Source organism: Parambassis ranga, chromosome 3, assembly GCF_900634625.1.
Source record: "Parambassis ranga chromosome 3, fParRan2.1, whole genome shotgun sequence".
Classification (NCBI taxonomy): Eukaryota; Metazoa; Chordata; class Actinopteri; family Ambassidae; genus Parambassis; species Parambassis ranga.
The window spans coordinates 1,115,533-1,130,737 of NC_041024.1; the positions used below are offsets into that span (position 1 = coordinate 1,115,533).

Here is a 15,205-nt window from a genome sequence, read left to right on the forward strand (position 1 = left end):
AACACACATCGCTTCTCAGAAGGAGGCTGTGTTATTGTTATAAATACCATTGGACTGGTGTGTGCGAGAGGCTGCACGATGGCGTCACACGGTTTCACCTCAACATAGAGAAGGATCGTACAGTAAAGCACTCATCACAGCAAGCTGCCTCCACCTGAAGCAGAGAAAGCTGTATATGTAAGGTTCAGTGCCTGGCTCAGGAGGGGGGATTGAACCCCCGTCTCTGTCGTGTGGGTTTTCCTCCCACATACCAAAGATGTGCTTGTGAACTAAGGTTAATGATTAACGAGCTGTAGGTGTGAGTGTGGATGGTTGTTATTCCAGAGCTGGAAGCAGTGCTGTCACACACTGACAGCACTGACCCTGCAGCACAACTGCTGCGGTAACTTAAGCTAGTTTTACACCGGCTGCGTAACTGAAGCGTAATGTAAGCACCGTGTTTTCATCGCGTCTCCACCCTCACCAGGCGGGTTTCTGAAGCGTCTCCAAAACATGGTGTATCTGTGTGTCACAAGCTCCCACAGTACTCTGACCCGATGGCTACTGTCCTCTCTGCATGTGTCAGGCTGGGTCACAGAGCAGGTTCTGGACCCTCTGTTTCCTCCATCATCACACACAGAGCGGCTCCTCACCTTCCACTCTGAGAACAGCTGCTGCTGTTCTGCCTCCTCCTTTCTGTCTGAATATAAAGCATGTGATATCATGAAAAAGCTGTTTCCCTGCTTCCAGAGTAGAAAATCGTTGCTGTGCAATAAACTTCTTGAATCCTGAAAACGAACCTCTCCTGGTACATGGCTGTGGCTGTGTTTCTCTGCCGGTTGTGATGTGAAGTCAGGCAGCGCTCAGTCTCACAGCATCTATCGGACACTCTCCGGTGCCTGACTTCCTGTCTGCTCCATCTGGTTGGTGCAAACAGCTCAAGAACCAGCGAATATCTGTTGTGGAGCAGGGTGTAGCTGCTGCTACGTTGTGCGGCTTCTGAAACTCCTTTAATTCTCTCATTGACTAAAATTTAAGCGTCTCACGGCGGCTGTCACTGCGCTTGTGTTACGCTGCCGGTGTAAATCTGGCTTAATTTAAGGCAGCAGTTGCGCTGTCAGACCAACACAATGCATGTGGTGAGAGAGAGTTCTGGGGGGGTTCAGATAGATGGGAGCAGAGAATTATGGGAATTCTGATACAGCACAAACCGCCCTGTCACACAGCCTGATGGTTGTGTTTGTAGGTTTCAATTTCTTGACACCTGTGGTTCACAGAATGTCAGTCGGCTGCTGGCAGCAGAAACAGAGGCTAAGTTTCATTATTGTGCCGTGCTGATGTTCACACAATGTGTTCATATACAATCTCTTAATTCTTTGTTCACATAAACCAGTCCTGCAGCTACCTCATTGTTCCACACATTCTGTGCATGCCAGCAAGCCTTCCACAGCCAGTGGCCCCTGCACAGGTGTGTATATAAGGATGGTGCAGGTGATTCTGGAGGCAGAGGACGGTCTGCTGTATCATGATGGCGTCTTCAGCCGTGCTCCTGCTTCAGCTGCTGCTGGCCTCACTGGCGGCAGCGTCTCATAACTACGGGGGACTCACAACCTACTCCTACAAAGGAAGGAACCCCGATGGATCATACAGGGTGATTATTATTATTATTATATACAGGGTTTATCAATATTATACTGTATCAATAAACCCGACTACATCCTGTGCAACCACTCTGTTACTGATAGATAGATAGATAGATAGATAGATAGATAGATAGATAGATAGATAGATAGATAGATAGATAGATAGATAGATAGATGACAATATTACAAATAAAAATAAATATTACATAATGTTTGACTGTTTAATGTTTAATGATTTTAAAAAGCATTTGAATGTGTTGTCTAAAGGTGACCTTACGAAACAAGGACACCTTTCGCGGCTGTTCTGACTCCCACTACTGGGCTTGCTACAGCGGTGACTGTGGTCACCTGAGCAGTTCAAATAGGGGCACGATTGACAGTAGCCCCAACGGGCCTGCGTATAACAGCCCGTGGTGTGAGAGTGAGACATTTCAGACGAGGACCCTCTACTCTGACAAACCCTTCCAAATGTGGTAGGATATTTGTACTGAAATCATAACAATACTGTTTATTGGGTATAATTGGGTATAATTAGAGTGTATGGATGTTTAAAGAGTTTTTTTTACTATCAGGGCATACAGCTGCTGCTGGGTCAACTCACGGAACGGAATGTTTTACTGGAATCTGGAGACTCTTGTGGATTTGGGGAACCGCTCTGACACCAAGGCACCCAACAGATCTCCAGACATCGCCATCCTGCCTTTGTTGAGGTCAGCTGCCTGCTTCTAAAGTCAGAGAACACACAGCAAATGGTCTTCTGTGTTTTTTATGAGTTATGTTCTGTTTACGTATATTAGACAGAGTCTCGTTAAATTAAAGTCAGAATTATAAGATTAAAAAAAACTAAAAAATGTTCACGTCGTGTTGATTTCAGAGTTCCTGCTAACTGCCCTCGGACGTACAACCTGATGGCCGTTGACCCTGATGGAGACAAAGTCCGATGCAGATATGGAAACATGCCGGGTCTTGAGTGCAGCACCTGCAACCAGCCTTCTGGTTTCCACCTGGATCAGGTTGGCTGAACAGCTGATTTCTTCATGGTGCTTTCACAAACACACAATGCTCCGCCTGACCCATGCTACATGTTGTCGTTGTCAGGACACGTGCACGTTACAGTACCAGTCTGCCAGCGCCCACAGCTACGACGTGTTCGGATTTGAGATGGTGGTGGAGGACTTCCCACAAGGACACATCCGTCTGACCTACTCAGATGGAACCCAGTCCTACAGAGCTCCACCCACTGCCAGGAGAAAGAGACAAGCCACCACCACCTATCCAACCACAGCTGCACCCACAACCTCATGGTGGTGGTGGAGCACAACCACAGCTGCACCCACAACCTCATGGTGGTGGTGGAGCACAACCACAACTGCACCCACAACCACAGATGCATCTACAACCTCATGGTGGTGGTGGAGCACAACTACACCCCCAACCACAGCTGCACCCACAACCTCATGGTGGTGGTGGAGCACAACCACAGCTGCACCCACAACCTCATGGTGGTGGTGGAGCACAACTACACCCCCAACCACAGCTGCGCCTACAACCACATATCCACCCACTACAACCACATATCCACCCACTGCAACCACATATCCACCCACCACAAACACATATCCACCCACCACAAACACATATCCACCCACCACAACCACATATCCACCCACCACAACCACATATGCGCCCCCAACCACAGCTGCACCCACAACCTCATGGTGGTGGTGGACCACAAGTACACCCCCAACCACAGCTGCACCCACAACCCCATGGTGGTGGTGGACCACAACCACAGATGCACCCACAACCACAGATACACCCACAACCCCATGGTGGTGGTGGACCACAACCACAGATGCACCCACAACCACAGATACACCCACAACCTCATGGTGGTGGTGGACCACAACCACAGATGCACCCACAACCACAGATACACCCACAACCCCATGGTGGTGGTGGAGCACACCTGCACCTACAACCTCATGGTGGTGGTGGAGCACGCCTGCAACTTCAACCACAGCTGCACCTACAACCCCATGGTGGTGGTGGAGCACACCTGCAACTTCAACCACACCTGCACCTACAACCTCATGGTGGTGGTGGAGCACACCTGCACCTACAACCACAGCTGCACCTACAACCCCATGGTGGTGGTGGAGCACACCTGCAACTTCAACCACAGCTGCACCTACAGTCCCATGGTGGTGGTGGAGCACAGCTGCACCTACAACCACAGCTGCACCTACAGTCCCATGGTGGTGGTACTCCACTACCACCAGTGTGGCCCACACCACTGCACCCCTCAGCAAACTTCCGATGCAGTTCTCTGTACTCGGTAAGTGTCACTCATCGGTCTCTTACAGGATTTTTGATGTGGTCTGATGCCACTAACCTTCATACGAGTTGCAGCATCTTTGGCACCACGCAGCCTAATATAGGAAGGATCAGTCAATCTGCCCAGAGCTCAAACAGACGTCTACAAACATGCACTTTATTTGTTGTTGTAACATTAAGTATGATTGTGGTAAAGATTTCTTGAAGTCCAGACACTTAAAGCGGGTCAGTTTGCTGGTTGCAATTCACTCGGTGGCCACAGGTGTCGCTTTTGAGAAGAGCTTTTGGATCACAAGTTAAATATTTAAATATTAGTAAATATTTAGTTGAGTGGGGCCTTTTTTCCAATTTGTTTTTTTCTTTTATCGATATGGTTTAGGAATGATTTTTTTTAATTGCAGTTTAAATTTTAAATGTGTGTGTTCTCTGACTCCAGTGGACTCGCCTGCTCCTTCATGTCAGGAGGGACTCTACATTCCACAGTTTGTGCAGCCAACACCTGAGAATGGAGCTCGCATCTATGCAGAGGTTGACAAAGAGATGGAGATCAGGGTCAGAGCAGTAGCACAGAATGCAACGTAGGTGACACGAAGCTCCATCACTGAGCAGCAAAACACTCACAGAGACGTTCAGTGATGACAAGGTAAAATGTTCCTGTTCCGTTTTCAGAATACAAGATATGATGATGAGCGGGCCGCTGAATATCAGCAAGCACCGGACCACACACAATGAGTTTGTCATCCGATGGACACCTCAGCAAGACGACCTGGGAGACCAGTTCCCAGTGTGCTTTGCTGTTGAAGCTGTGGTATGGTAAGTCCTTAATGCATCTTCACAGTGAGCAACATTTCACTGTTTGTATGATGTTTCTTCACTAATTACTCTCAGTTAAAGTGCTCCTTAATGTTTCAGGTCTCAGGTCTTTCAGTCCAACATGAGGTGTGTCCTGGTGGACACCACAAAGCCTCGAGGTGAGTCATAAACCGCCACACTGACCATGCTTTGGATACATTTCATTAGAAACATCTTAATATCGGTGTGTGTACTTCTTTTTCCAGTTAGGGCTAATGTGATCTGCGGTGAGTCCTCCATGCGAGTAGAAGTTGCGAAATCGGAGTTCTCTGGCATCCACGAGAATCATCTGCGCCTCAGTGACCCCACCAACACCATCTGCAGCCTGCAGACACACTCCAACAGCACCCATGTCATCGCTGTGGTCCCCCTCAATGCCTGTGGCACTCAGATCGAGGTAACCACAGGTTGTGTGTGTGTGTGTGCGCTCTGAGCATCACCACCACTGAACACATAATATTTCACTCTACAGGAAGACGAGGACAGCCTCATTTTCAAGAATGAAATCACCACGTTTGATGACACCAGAGATCTGATCACACGGAAACACCTGCTGGAGGTGCAGTTTGACTGTCAGTACCCCAAAAAGGGAAATGTGACACTGGGCTTCACGGCGCACAGGAAGAGCGTCACAGTGTGGGAGAAAGGCCTCGGCACCTTCACCTACCAGTTTGAGTTCTACCCCACCGAGCAGTTCCAGACCATGATCAATCCCAGGGCGTACCCTCTGGAGTATGAGGTCGGGCAGAGAATCTACATGGAGATAGAGGCCACGTCGTCCCTCAACAACACCGAGATGTTTGTGGAGTCCTGCAGAGCTGCACCGTATGACAACCCCAACTACCGGCCCACATACTCCATCATTGAGAATGGGTAGGGAGTGCAGCATGCACCTGTGGCAATGAAATATCTCAGGCTTAATGGCAGCCTTGGTGAAGCATTAAAATGTCCCCTGTCTTCTTGTTTCGCTCTGATCAGCTGCAACGTGGACCCAACAGTTCAGATCCATTCTCCCAGGCACAACAAACACTTTCAGTTCAGCATGGAGGCCTTCAAGTTCATTGGCATGTTTGATCAGGTGAGTCATCATTTGTCAATAATCTTACATTTAGCCCGGAGTAGAATTCTTTTCTTTAAATGTTGTAAGATGAATTAGATAAGATGCATTTATGCACTGGCAGCAGAGCAGAACAGCAGGCACCCCTTGGGATGGATTGACAGGTGTCCACCAGAGGGAGCTCCACGTGTGATATGACAACAGTCTGTCCTGTCTTGTTCAGGTGTACATCAGCTGCTCAGTCGTCATGTGTGAAAGTGGGAACCCCAACACCCGGTGCGCAAGGGGGTGCATGAACTCCACCAGCAACCACGTACGAAAGAGAGACGCTGTCATCGAGACCGGCTCGCACTTTGTCTCCCAGGGTCCCCTGCGCTTGAAGAGGTCTGCAGACAGCAGCGGAGGCGCAAGTATGGGAGCAGTCAGCGTAGCCGCCTGGTCTGAGTCTGAGCCGAACCCTGGACTGACACGTGTTTCTCTTTGTTTTCAGTGATCAACCTGAACCTGAACATGGCCTTCATCGCTGGATGTCTGCTTGCGGCCATCGGAATGATCTGTGGAGTGGCTGTGTACAAAGCCAAGATGTCACGAGTGCAATACAAGCCTCTGCCTACATGGGAAACCTAGAACAGCAGTGTGTGCAGCAGATCATTCCATTTATATATGGATCTGTTTTTACAAAGATCAGCCTGCACTGCAGCTGCTGCCTGACTGTTCCTGGTCAGGCTTCTTCTATTTTAATGAAAAAAATGATAGAATACAGTATGATTGGTAGATGGTTGATAAATCCAGGCATAATCAATATAATCAGCTTGAAAATATTGCCTTAAATCAGTCACCATATATATTTTTATAGATCAGGTTTTTACATGTATGTGTGCCTTTTCATTCTCTCTACACACTTTTTTATTTCTATGAATAAAAATATATAAAAATGTCTCTTTACTGTTGCATATTATTAAGATTAAGATTATCTTTATTAGTCCCACAATGGGGAAATCGCATTTTTGCAACAGCAGATACAGACAGCAAGGGATAAGTTAGGAAAGATATATACATGATAAAATAAAGTACCAATATAGAATACTATTAGAATCAATCAAACAGTTTACATATTAACAGTTGTTGCACAGGTGAGTGGAGGGAGCAGTGCTTTATAAACTGTACATAGTGCATCAGAAACTAAATAAATAGTTTATTGTACAGTGTGGTGTGTGAGTACTGCTCCTATCAGAAGTGTTTATTATACAGTCTGACAGCAGCAGGAAGGAAAGACCTTCTGTACCTCTCCTCCACACACCGAGGGTGGAGCAGTCTGTCCCTGAAGCTGCTCTGCAGGGCTGACAGGGTGTCCTGCAGGGGGTGGGACTCAGTTCAGACTCAGGTCAGTTTTCCCAGGACCCTCCTGTCCCCCACCTCCTGCACTGCAAAATCAATGCCATGGCACAGTGTACTTACGGGAGGAGCGAAGTGAGCAGAAGAACCAGTTCCTGCCACCAAGTGTGGCCGAGTGTTGAACATTTCATTCTTTCACTGTTAGTGTGTGAATGTCACCACAAGTTTACACAACCGGCAGCATCACTGTAAACATGGCTGAGGGGCTTCATCCATCCATCGTCTATTAACCCGCTTCGTCCTGCAGTGCAGGGGGGGCCTGGATGGGTCACACAGACAAACACACCTACGGGCAGTTTAGAGTGACCAATTAACCAAGCACGTCTTTAGAATGTGGGAGGAACCGGAGCACCCGGAGAGAACCCAGGCAGGCACAGGGAGAACGTGCAACAGATAGGCCCCAGGCAGAATCGAACCAGGAACCTTCTGCACCACCCGAGGTGCTTCATATCATCACATATGTAACTGCAGGCAGGCTGAGGAGCAGTGTCACAGCTCGGAGCGGAGGCCTTCATCATCTGTGGAGCACCTGATTAATGTCTGGACAGAGGAGGAGCATGACCGTCAGAGCAGGCAGCACTCATTCATACTAGTGATTCATGTCACTGACGGTATTCGCTGTCTTCCTCGTAGTTTCCTCTCTTCCTGTTCAAAGGGAGTTTTTCCTGACTCTGTTGCTCTTGTGGGGGTTCAGGCTCTGGCTGAATAAATACACTTGAACTGACTCATCCATCGCTCTCCGGGGTCCTGCTGCAGGAGGAAAGACCTGCAGGTTTAGTCTGTGATCCGTTCAGGATCAAAGAACCCCGTGTGAACCTGTGAGTACGTGATGCTGTCAGGAGAAAAAGAGAAAGGAAAAGTCAAAGAGCTCCCTATTGTTTGCACTGTCATTAAGGACAAAGAGATGCGGTAAACACAACAACACACATCGCTTCTCAGAAGGAGGCTGTGTTATTGTTATAAATACCATTGGACTGGTGTGTGCGAGAGGCTGCACGATGGCGTCACACGGTTTCACCTCAACATAGAGAAGGATCGTACAGTAAAGCACTCATCACAGCAAGCTGCCTCCACCTGAAGCAGAGAAAAGTTCAGTGCCTGGCTCAGGGGCACATCAGCATGCAGGCAGAGGGGGGATTGAACTCCCGTCTCTGTCATGTGGGTTTTCCTCCCACATACCAAAGATGTGCTTGTGAACTAAGGTTAATGATGTTATTAACGAGCTGTAGGTGTGAGTGTGGATGGTTGTTATTCCAGAGCTGGAAGCAGTGCTGTCACACACTGACAGCACTGACCCTGCAGCACAACTGCTGCGGTAACTTAAGCTAGTTTTACACCGGCTGCGTAACTGAAGCGTAATGTAAGCACCGTGTTTTCATCGCGTCTCCACCCTCACCAGGCGGGTTTCTGAAGCGTCTCCAAAACATGGTGTATCTGTGTGTCACAAGCTCCCACAATACTCTGACCCGATGGCTACTGTCCTCTCTGCATGTGTCAGGCTGGGTCACAGAGCAGGTTCTGGACCCTCTGTTTCCTCCATCATCACACACAGAGCGGCTCCTCACCTTCCACTCTGAGAACAGCTGCTGCTGCTCTGCCTCCTCCTTTCTGTCTGAATATAAAGCATGTGATATCATGAAAAAGCTGTTTCCCTGCTTCCAGAGTAGAAAATCGTTGCTGTGCAATAAACTTCTTGAATCCTGAAAACGAACCTCTCCTGGTACATGGCTGTGGCTGTGTTTCTCTGCCGGTTGTGATGTGAAGTCAGGCAGCGCTCAGTCTCACGGCATCTATCGGACACTCTCCGGTGCCTGACTTCCTGTCTGCTCCATCTGGTTGGTGCAAACAGCTCAAGAACCAGCGAATATCTGTTGTGGAGCAGGGTGTAGCTGCTGTTATGTTGTGCGGCTTCTGAAACTCCTTTAGTTCTCTCATTGACTAAAATGGAAGCGTCTCACGGCGGCTGTCACTGCGCTTGTGTTACGCTGCCGGTGTAAATCTGGCTTAATTTAAGGCAGCAGTTGCACTGTCAGACCAACACAATGCATGTGGTGAGAGAGAGTTCTGGGGGGGGTTCAGATAGATGGGAGCAGAGAATTATGGGAATTCTGATACAGCACAAACCGCCCTGTCACACAACCTGATGGTTGTGTTTGTAGGTTTCAATTTCTTGACACCTGTGATTCATAGAATGTCAGTCGGCTGCTGGCAGCAGAAACAGAGGCTAAGTTTCATTATTGTGCCGTGCTGATGTTCACACAATGTGTTCATATACAATCTCTTAATTCTTTGTTCACATAAACCAGTCCTGCAGCTACCTCATTGTTCCGCACATTCTGTGCATGCCAGCAAGCCTTCCACAGCCAGTGGCCCCTGCACAGGTGTGTATATAAGGATGGTGCAGGTGATTCTGGAGGCAGAGGACGGTCTGCTGTATCATGATGGCGTCTTCAGCCGTGCTCCTGCTTCAGCTGCTGCTGGCCTCACTGGCGGCGGCGTCTCATAACTACGGGGGACTCACAACCTACTCCTACAAAGGAAGGAACCCCGATGGATCATACAGGGTGATTATTATTATTATTATATACAGGGTTTATCAATATTATACTGTATCAATAAACCCGACTACATCCTGTGCAACCACTCTGTTACTGATAGATAGATAAAATGAATGTTTTGTCTAAAGGTGACCTTACGAAACAAGGACACCTTTCGCGGCTGTTCTGACTCCCACTACTGGGCTTGCTACAGCGGTGACTGTGGTCACCTGAGCAGTTCAAATAGGGGCATAATTGACCTTACCCCTGCTACGGGCTACGGCTATAACAGCCCGTGGTGTGAGAGTGAGACATTTCAGACGAGGACCCTCTACTCTGACAAACCCTTCCAAATGTGGTAGGATATTTGTACTGAAATCATAACAATACTGTTTATTGGGTATAATTGGGTATAATTAGAGTGTATGGATGTTTAAAGAGTTTTTTTACTATCAGGGCATACAGCTGCTGCTGGGTCAGCTCACGGAACGGAATGTCTAACTGGAATCTGGAAACTCTTGTGGATTTAGGGAACCGCTCTGACACCAAGGCGCCCAACAGATCTCCAGACATCGCCATCCTGCCTTTGATGAGGTCAGCTGCCTGCTTCTAAAGTCAGAGAACACACAGCAAATGGTCTTCTGTGTTTTTTATGAGTTATGTTCTGTTTAGATATATTAGACAGAGTCTCGTTAAATTAAAGTCAGAATTATAAGATTAAAAAAAACTAAAAAATGTTCACGTTGTGTTGATTTCAGAGTTCCTGCTAACTGCCCTCGGACGTACAACCTGATGGCCGTTGACCCTGATGGAGACAAAGTCCGATGCAGATATGGAAACATGCCAGGTCTTGAGTGCAGCACCTGTGACCAGCCTTCTGGTTTCCACCTGGATCAGGTTGGCCGAACAGCTGATTTCTTCATGGTGCTTTCACAAACACACAATGCTCCGCCTGACCCATGCTACATGTTGTCATTGTCAGGACACGTGCACGTTACAGTACCAGTCTGCCAGCGCCCACAGCTACGTTTTTGGATTTGAGATGGTGGTGGAGGACTTCCCACAAGGACACATCCGTCTCACCTACTCAGATGGAACCCAGTCCTACAGAGCTCCACCCACTGCCAGGAGAAAGAGACAAGCCACCACCACCTATCCAACCACAGCTGCACCCACAACCTCATGGTGGTGGTGGAGCACAACCACAGCTGCACCCACAACCTCATGGTGGTGGTGGAGCACAACCACAACTGCACCCACAACCACAGATGCATCTACAACCCCATGGTGGTGGTGGAGCACAACTACACCCCCAACCACAGCTGCACCCACAACCTCATGGTGGTGGTGGACCACTACCACAGATGCACCCACAACCACAGATACACCCACAACCCCATGGTGGTGGTGGACCACAACCACAGATGCACCCACAACCACAGATACACCCACAACCCCATGGTGGTGGTGGACCACACCTGCACCTACAACCTCATGGTGGTGGTGGAGCACACCTGCACCTACAACCACAGCTGCACCTACAACCCCATGGTGGTGGTGGAGCACACCTGCAACTTCAACCACAGCTGCACCTACAGTCCCATGGTGGTGGTGGAGCACAGCTGCACCTACAACCACAGCTGCACCTACAGTCCCATGGTGGTGGTACTCCACTACCACCAGTGTGGCCCACACCACTGCACCCCTCAGCAAACTTCCGATGCAGTTCTCTGTACTCGGTAAGTGTCACTCATCGGTCTCTTACAGGATTTTTGATGTGGTCTGATGCCACTAACCTTCATACGAGTTGCAGCATCTTTGGCACCACGCAGCCTAATATAGGAAGGATCAGTCAATCTGCCCAGAGCTCAAACAGACGTCTACAAACATGCACTTTATTTGTTGTTGTAACATTAAGTATGATTGTGGTAAAGATTTCTTGAAGTCCAGACACTTAAAGCGGGTCAGTTTGCTGGTTGCAATTCACTCGGTGGCCACAGGTGTCGCTTTTGAGAAGAGCTTTTGGATCACAAGTTAAATATTTAAATATTAGTAAATATTTAGTTGAGTGGGGCCTTTTTTCCAATTTGTTTTTTTCTTTTATCGATATGGTTTAGGAATGATTTTTTTTAATTGCAGTTTAAATTTTAAATGTGTGTGTTCTCTGACTCCAGTGGACTCGCCTGCTCCTTCATGTCAGGAGGGACTCTACATTCCACAGTTTGTGCAGCCAACACCTGAGAATGGAGCTCGCATCTATGCAGAGGTCGACAAAGAGATGGAGATCAGGGTCAGAGCAGTAGCACAGAATGCAACGTAGGTGACACGAAGCTCCATCACTGAGCAGCAAAACACTCACAGAGACGTTCAGTGATGACAAGGTAAAATGTTCCTGTTCCGTTTTCAGAATACAAGATATGATGATGAGCGGGCCGCTGAATATCAGCAAGCACCGGACCACACACAATGAGTTTGTCATCCGATGGACACCTCAGCAAGACGACCTGGGAGACCAGTTCCCAGTGTGCTTTGCTGTTGAAGCTGTGGTATGGTAAGTCCTTAATGCATCTTCACAGTGAGCAACATTTCACTGTTTGTATGATGTTTCTTCACTAATTACTCTCAGTTAAAGTGCTCCTTAATGTTTCAGGTCTCAGGTCTTTCAGTCCAACATGAGGTGTGTCCTGGTGGACACCACAAAGCCTCGAGGTGAGTCATAAACCGCCACACTGACCATGCTTTGGATACATTTCATTAGAAACATCTTAATATCGGTGTGTGTACTTCTTTTTCCAGTTAGGGCTAATGTGATCTGCGGTGAATCCTCCATGCGAGTAGAAGTTGCGAAATCGGAGTTCTCTGGCATCCACGAGAATCATCTGCGCCTCAGTGACCCCACCAACACCATCTGCAGCCTGCAGACACACTCCAACAGCACCCATGTCATCGCTGTGGTCCCCCTCAATGCCTGTGGCACTCAGATCGAGGTAACCACAGGTTGTGTGTGTGTGTGTGCGCTCTGAGCATCACCACCACTGAACACATAATATTTCACTCTACAGGAAGACGAGGACAGCCTCATTTTCAAGAATGAAATCACCACGTTTGATGACACCAGAGATCTGATCACACGGAAACACCTGCTGGAGGTGCAGTTTGACTGTCAGTACCCCAAAAAGGGAAATGTGACACTGGGCTTCACGGCGCACAGGAAGAGCGTCACAGTGTGGGAGAAAGGCCTCGGCACCTTCACCTACCAGTTTGAGTTCTACCCCACCGAGCAGTTCCAGACCATGATCAATCCCAGGGCGTACCCTCTGGAGTATGAGGTCGGGCAGAGAATCTACATGGAGATAGAGGCCACGTCGTCCCTCAACAACACCGAGATGTTTGTGGAGTCCTGCAGAGCTGCACCGTATGACAACCCCAACTACCGGCCCACATACTCCATCATTGAGAATGGGTAGGGAGTGCAGCATGCACCTGTGGCAATGAAATATCTCAGGCTTAATGGCAGCCTTGGTGAAGCATTAAAATGTCCCCTGTCTTCTTGTTTCGCTCTGATCAGCTGCAACGTGGACCCAACAGTTCAGATCCATTCTCCCAGGCACAACAAACACTTTCAGTTCAGCATGGAGGCCTTCAAGTTCATTGGCATGTTTGATCAGGTGAGTCATCATTTGTCAATAATCTTACATTTAGCCCGGAGTAGAATTCTTTTCTTTAAATGTTGTAAGATGAATTAGATAAGATGCATTTATGCACTGGCAGCAGAGCAGAACAGCAGGCACCCCTTGGGATGGATTGACAGGTGTCCACCAGAGGGAGCTCCACGTGTGATATGACAACAGTCTGTCCTGTCTTGTTCAGGTGTACATCAGCTGCTCAGTCGTCATGTGTGAAAGTGGGAACCCCAACACCCGGTGCGCAAGGGGGTGCATGAACTCCACCAGCAACCACGTACGAAAGAGAGACGCTGTCATCGAGACCGGCTCGCACTTTGTCTCCCAGGGTCCCCTGCGCTTGAAGAGGTCTGCAGACAGCAGCGGAGGCGCAAGTATGGGAGCAGTCAGCGTAGCCGCCTGGTCTGAGTCTGAGCCGAACCCTGGACTGACACGTGTTTCTCTTTGTTTTCAGTGATCAACCTGAACCTGAACATGGCCTTCATCGCTGGATGTCTGCTTGCGGCCATCGGAATGATCTGTGGAGTGGCTGTGTACAAAGCCAAGATGTCACGAGTGCAATACAAGCCTCTGCCTACATGGGAAACCTAGAACAGCAGTGTGTGCAGCAGATCATTCCATTTATATATGGATCTGTTTTTACAAAGATCAGCCTGCACTGCAGCTGCTGCCTGACTGTTCCTGGTCAGGCTTCTTCTATTTTAATGAAAAAAATGATAGAATACAGTATGATTGGTAGATGGTTGATAAATCCAGGCATAATCAATATAATCAGCTTGAAAATATTGCCTTAAATCAGTCACCATATATATTTTTATAGATCAGGTTTTTACATGTATGTGTGCCTTTTCATTCTCTCTACACACTTTTTTATTTCTATGAATAAAAATATATAAAAATGTCTCTTTACTGTTGCATATTATTAAGATTAAGATTATCTTTATTAGTCCCACAATGGGGAAATCGCATTTTTGCAACAGCAGATACAGACAGCAAGGGATAAGTTAGGAAAGATATATACGTAGAGAAGGTTGAAGCAAGGCGTCTGGACTTGTAGAGTTTTCTAGAAGACGTTTCGCTGCTCATCCAAGCAGCTTCATCAGTTCTAACTGTTTGGTGGGGAAACATGGTTTATATGTGGTTACAGACCTCAGTGGGTGGGTCTGGGTAAAACTTTAAAAAACTTACAAACAATAGCACTAAATGTTTCCATACTTACCTGTGATGTTCTGGCTGACTGGGCCAGGTGTGTCTAACGACTGGCTAACGACTATGAAACTGCCGGAGGGGGACTGATTGACAACCCTTTGTTCTTACTGTGAGTATGTGTAAACTTCCTGGGAATGGATGGAATCACTGCATTGTATGTGGTAGAAAGATGATGTCTGAGGCCACCACCTCTGTTAAGGGAAGGTTTTTCCAGCTTAACATAGATGGCTTCCTTGACTCCTCTTTCATACCACCTTTCCTCCCTGTCTAAAATGTGAACGTTGTTATCCTCAAAGGAGTGTCCTTTGTCTTTGAGGTGGAGGTGAACAGCTGAGTCTTGTCCTGAAGAGGTGGCTCTCCTGTGCTGAGCCATTCTTCTGTGGAGTGGTTGTTTAGTTTCTCCAATGTACAGATCAGAGCATTCCTCACTGCACTGGACTGCATATATCACATTGCTGTGTTTCTCCCTGGGAATCTTATCCTTCGGGTGAACCAGTCTCTGTCTCAGTGTTG

General features: G+C 48.0%; 2 protein-coding genes across 4 annotated transcripts; both read left to right on the forward strand.

Moving 5' to 3' along the window:
* Nucleotides 1-1,491: 1,491 nt before the first annotated feature.
* On the forward strand, nucleotides 1,492-6,807 carry LOC114432951 (uncharacterized). 3 transcript variants are annotated; one of them, XM_028401087.1, is made up of 14 exons: nucleotides 1,492-1,630; nucleotides 1,890-2,095; nucleotides 2,195-2,332; nucleotides 2,497-2,635; nucleotides 2,721-3,454; nucleotides 3,575-3,960; nucleotides 4,396-4,537; nucleotides 4,629-4,772; nucleotides 4,872-4,930; nucleotides 5,018-5,208; nucleotides 5,284-5,684; nucleotides 5,790-5,889; nucleotides 6,092-6,278; nucleotides 6,359-6,807. In XM_028401087.1, exons 1-14 carry the CDS (start codon nucleotides 1,505-1,507, stop codon nucleotides 6,493-6,495), a joined length of 3,090 nt encoding a protein of 1,029 aa, XP_028256888.1. In that variant the 5' UTR covers nucleotides 1,492-1,504; the 3' UTR covers nucleotides 6,496-6,807. The 3 variants fall into 3 exon arrangements, with proteins under 3 accessions (XP_028256888.1, XP_028256890.1, XP_028256887.1); XM_028401089.1 differs by having other exon boundaries at nucleotides 2,721-3,394; XM_028401086.1 differs by having other exon boundaries at nucleotides 2,721-3,960.
* Nucleotides 6,808-9,677: 2,870 nt separating this feature from the next.
* Nucleotides 9,678-14,386, forward strand: LOC114432952 (uncharacterized). The gene is made up of 13 exons (XM_028401090.1): nucleotides 9,678-9,827; nucleotides 9,950-10,158; nucleotides 10,257-10,394; nucleotides 10,559-10,697; nucleotides 10,783-11,539; nucleotides 11,975-12,116; nucleotides 12,208-12,351; nucleotides 12,451-12,509; nucleotides 12,597-12,787; nucleotides 12,863-13,263; nucleotides 13,369-13,468; nucleotides 13,671-13,857; nucleotides 13,938-14,386. Exons 1-13 carry the CDS (start codon nucleotides 9,702-9,704, stop codon nucleotides 14,072-14,074), a joined length of 2,730 nt encoding a protein of 909 aa, XP_028256891.1. The 5' UTR covers nucleotides 9,678-9,701; the 3' UTR covers nucleotides 14,075-14,386.
* Nucleotides 14,387-15,205: the final 819 nt, after the last annotated feature.

What these genes read in the sequence shown, in the direction of transcription:
- LOC114432951 (XM_028401086.1), top strand. Translation starts at nt 1,505, where the DNA reads ATGATGGCGTCTTCAGCCGTGCTCCTGCTTCAGCTGCTGCTGGCCTCA. An exon ending in GACAAACCCTTCCAAATGTG is followed by an intron (nt 2,096 to 2,194) that starts GTAGGATATTTG and finishes TTTTACTATCAG; the next exon opens with GGCATACAGCTGCTGCTGGG. An exon ending in TACTCCATCATTGAGAATGG is followed by an intron (nt 5,685 to 5,789) that starts GTAGGGAGTGCA and finishes CGCTCTGATCAG; the next exon opens with CTGCAACGTGGACCCAACAG.
- LOC114432952 (XM_028401090.1), top strand. Translation starts at nt 9,702, where the DNA reads ATGATGGCGTCTTCAGCCGTGCTCCTGCTTCAGCTGCTGCTGGCCTCA. An exon ending in ACCCCGATGGATCATACAGG is followed by an intron (nt 9,828 to 9,949) that starts GTGATTATTATT and finishes TTTTGTCTAAAG; the next exon opens with GTGACCTTACGAAACAAGGA. An exon ending in TCATTGGCATGTTTGATCAG is followed by an intron (nt 13,469 to 13,670) that starts GTGAGTCATCAT and finishes TGTCTTGTTCAG; the next exon opens with GTGTACATCAGCTGCTCAGT.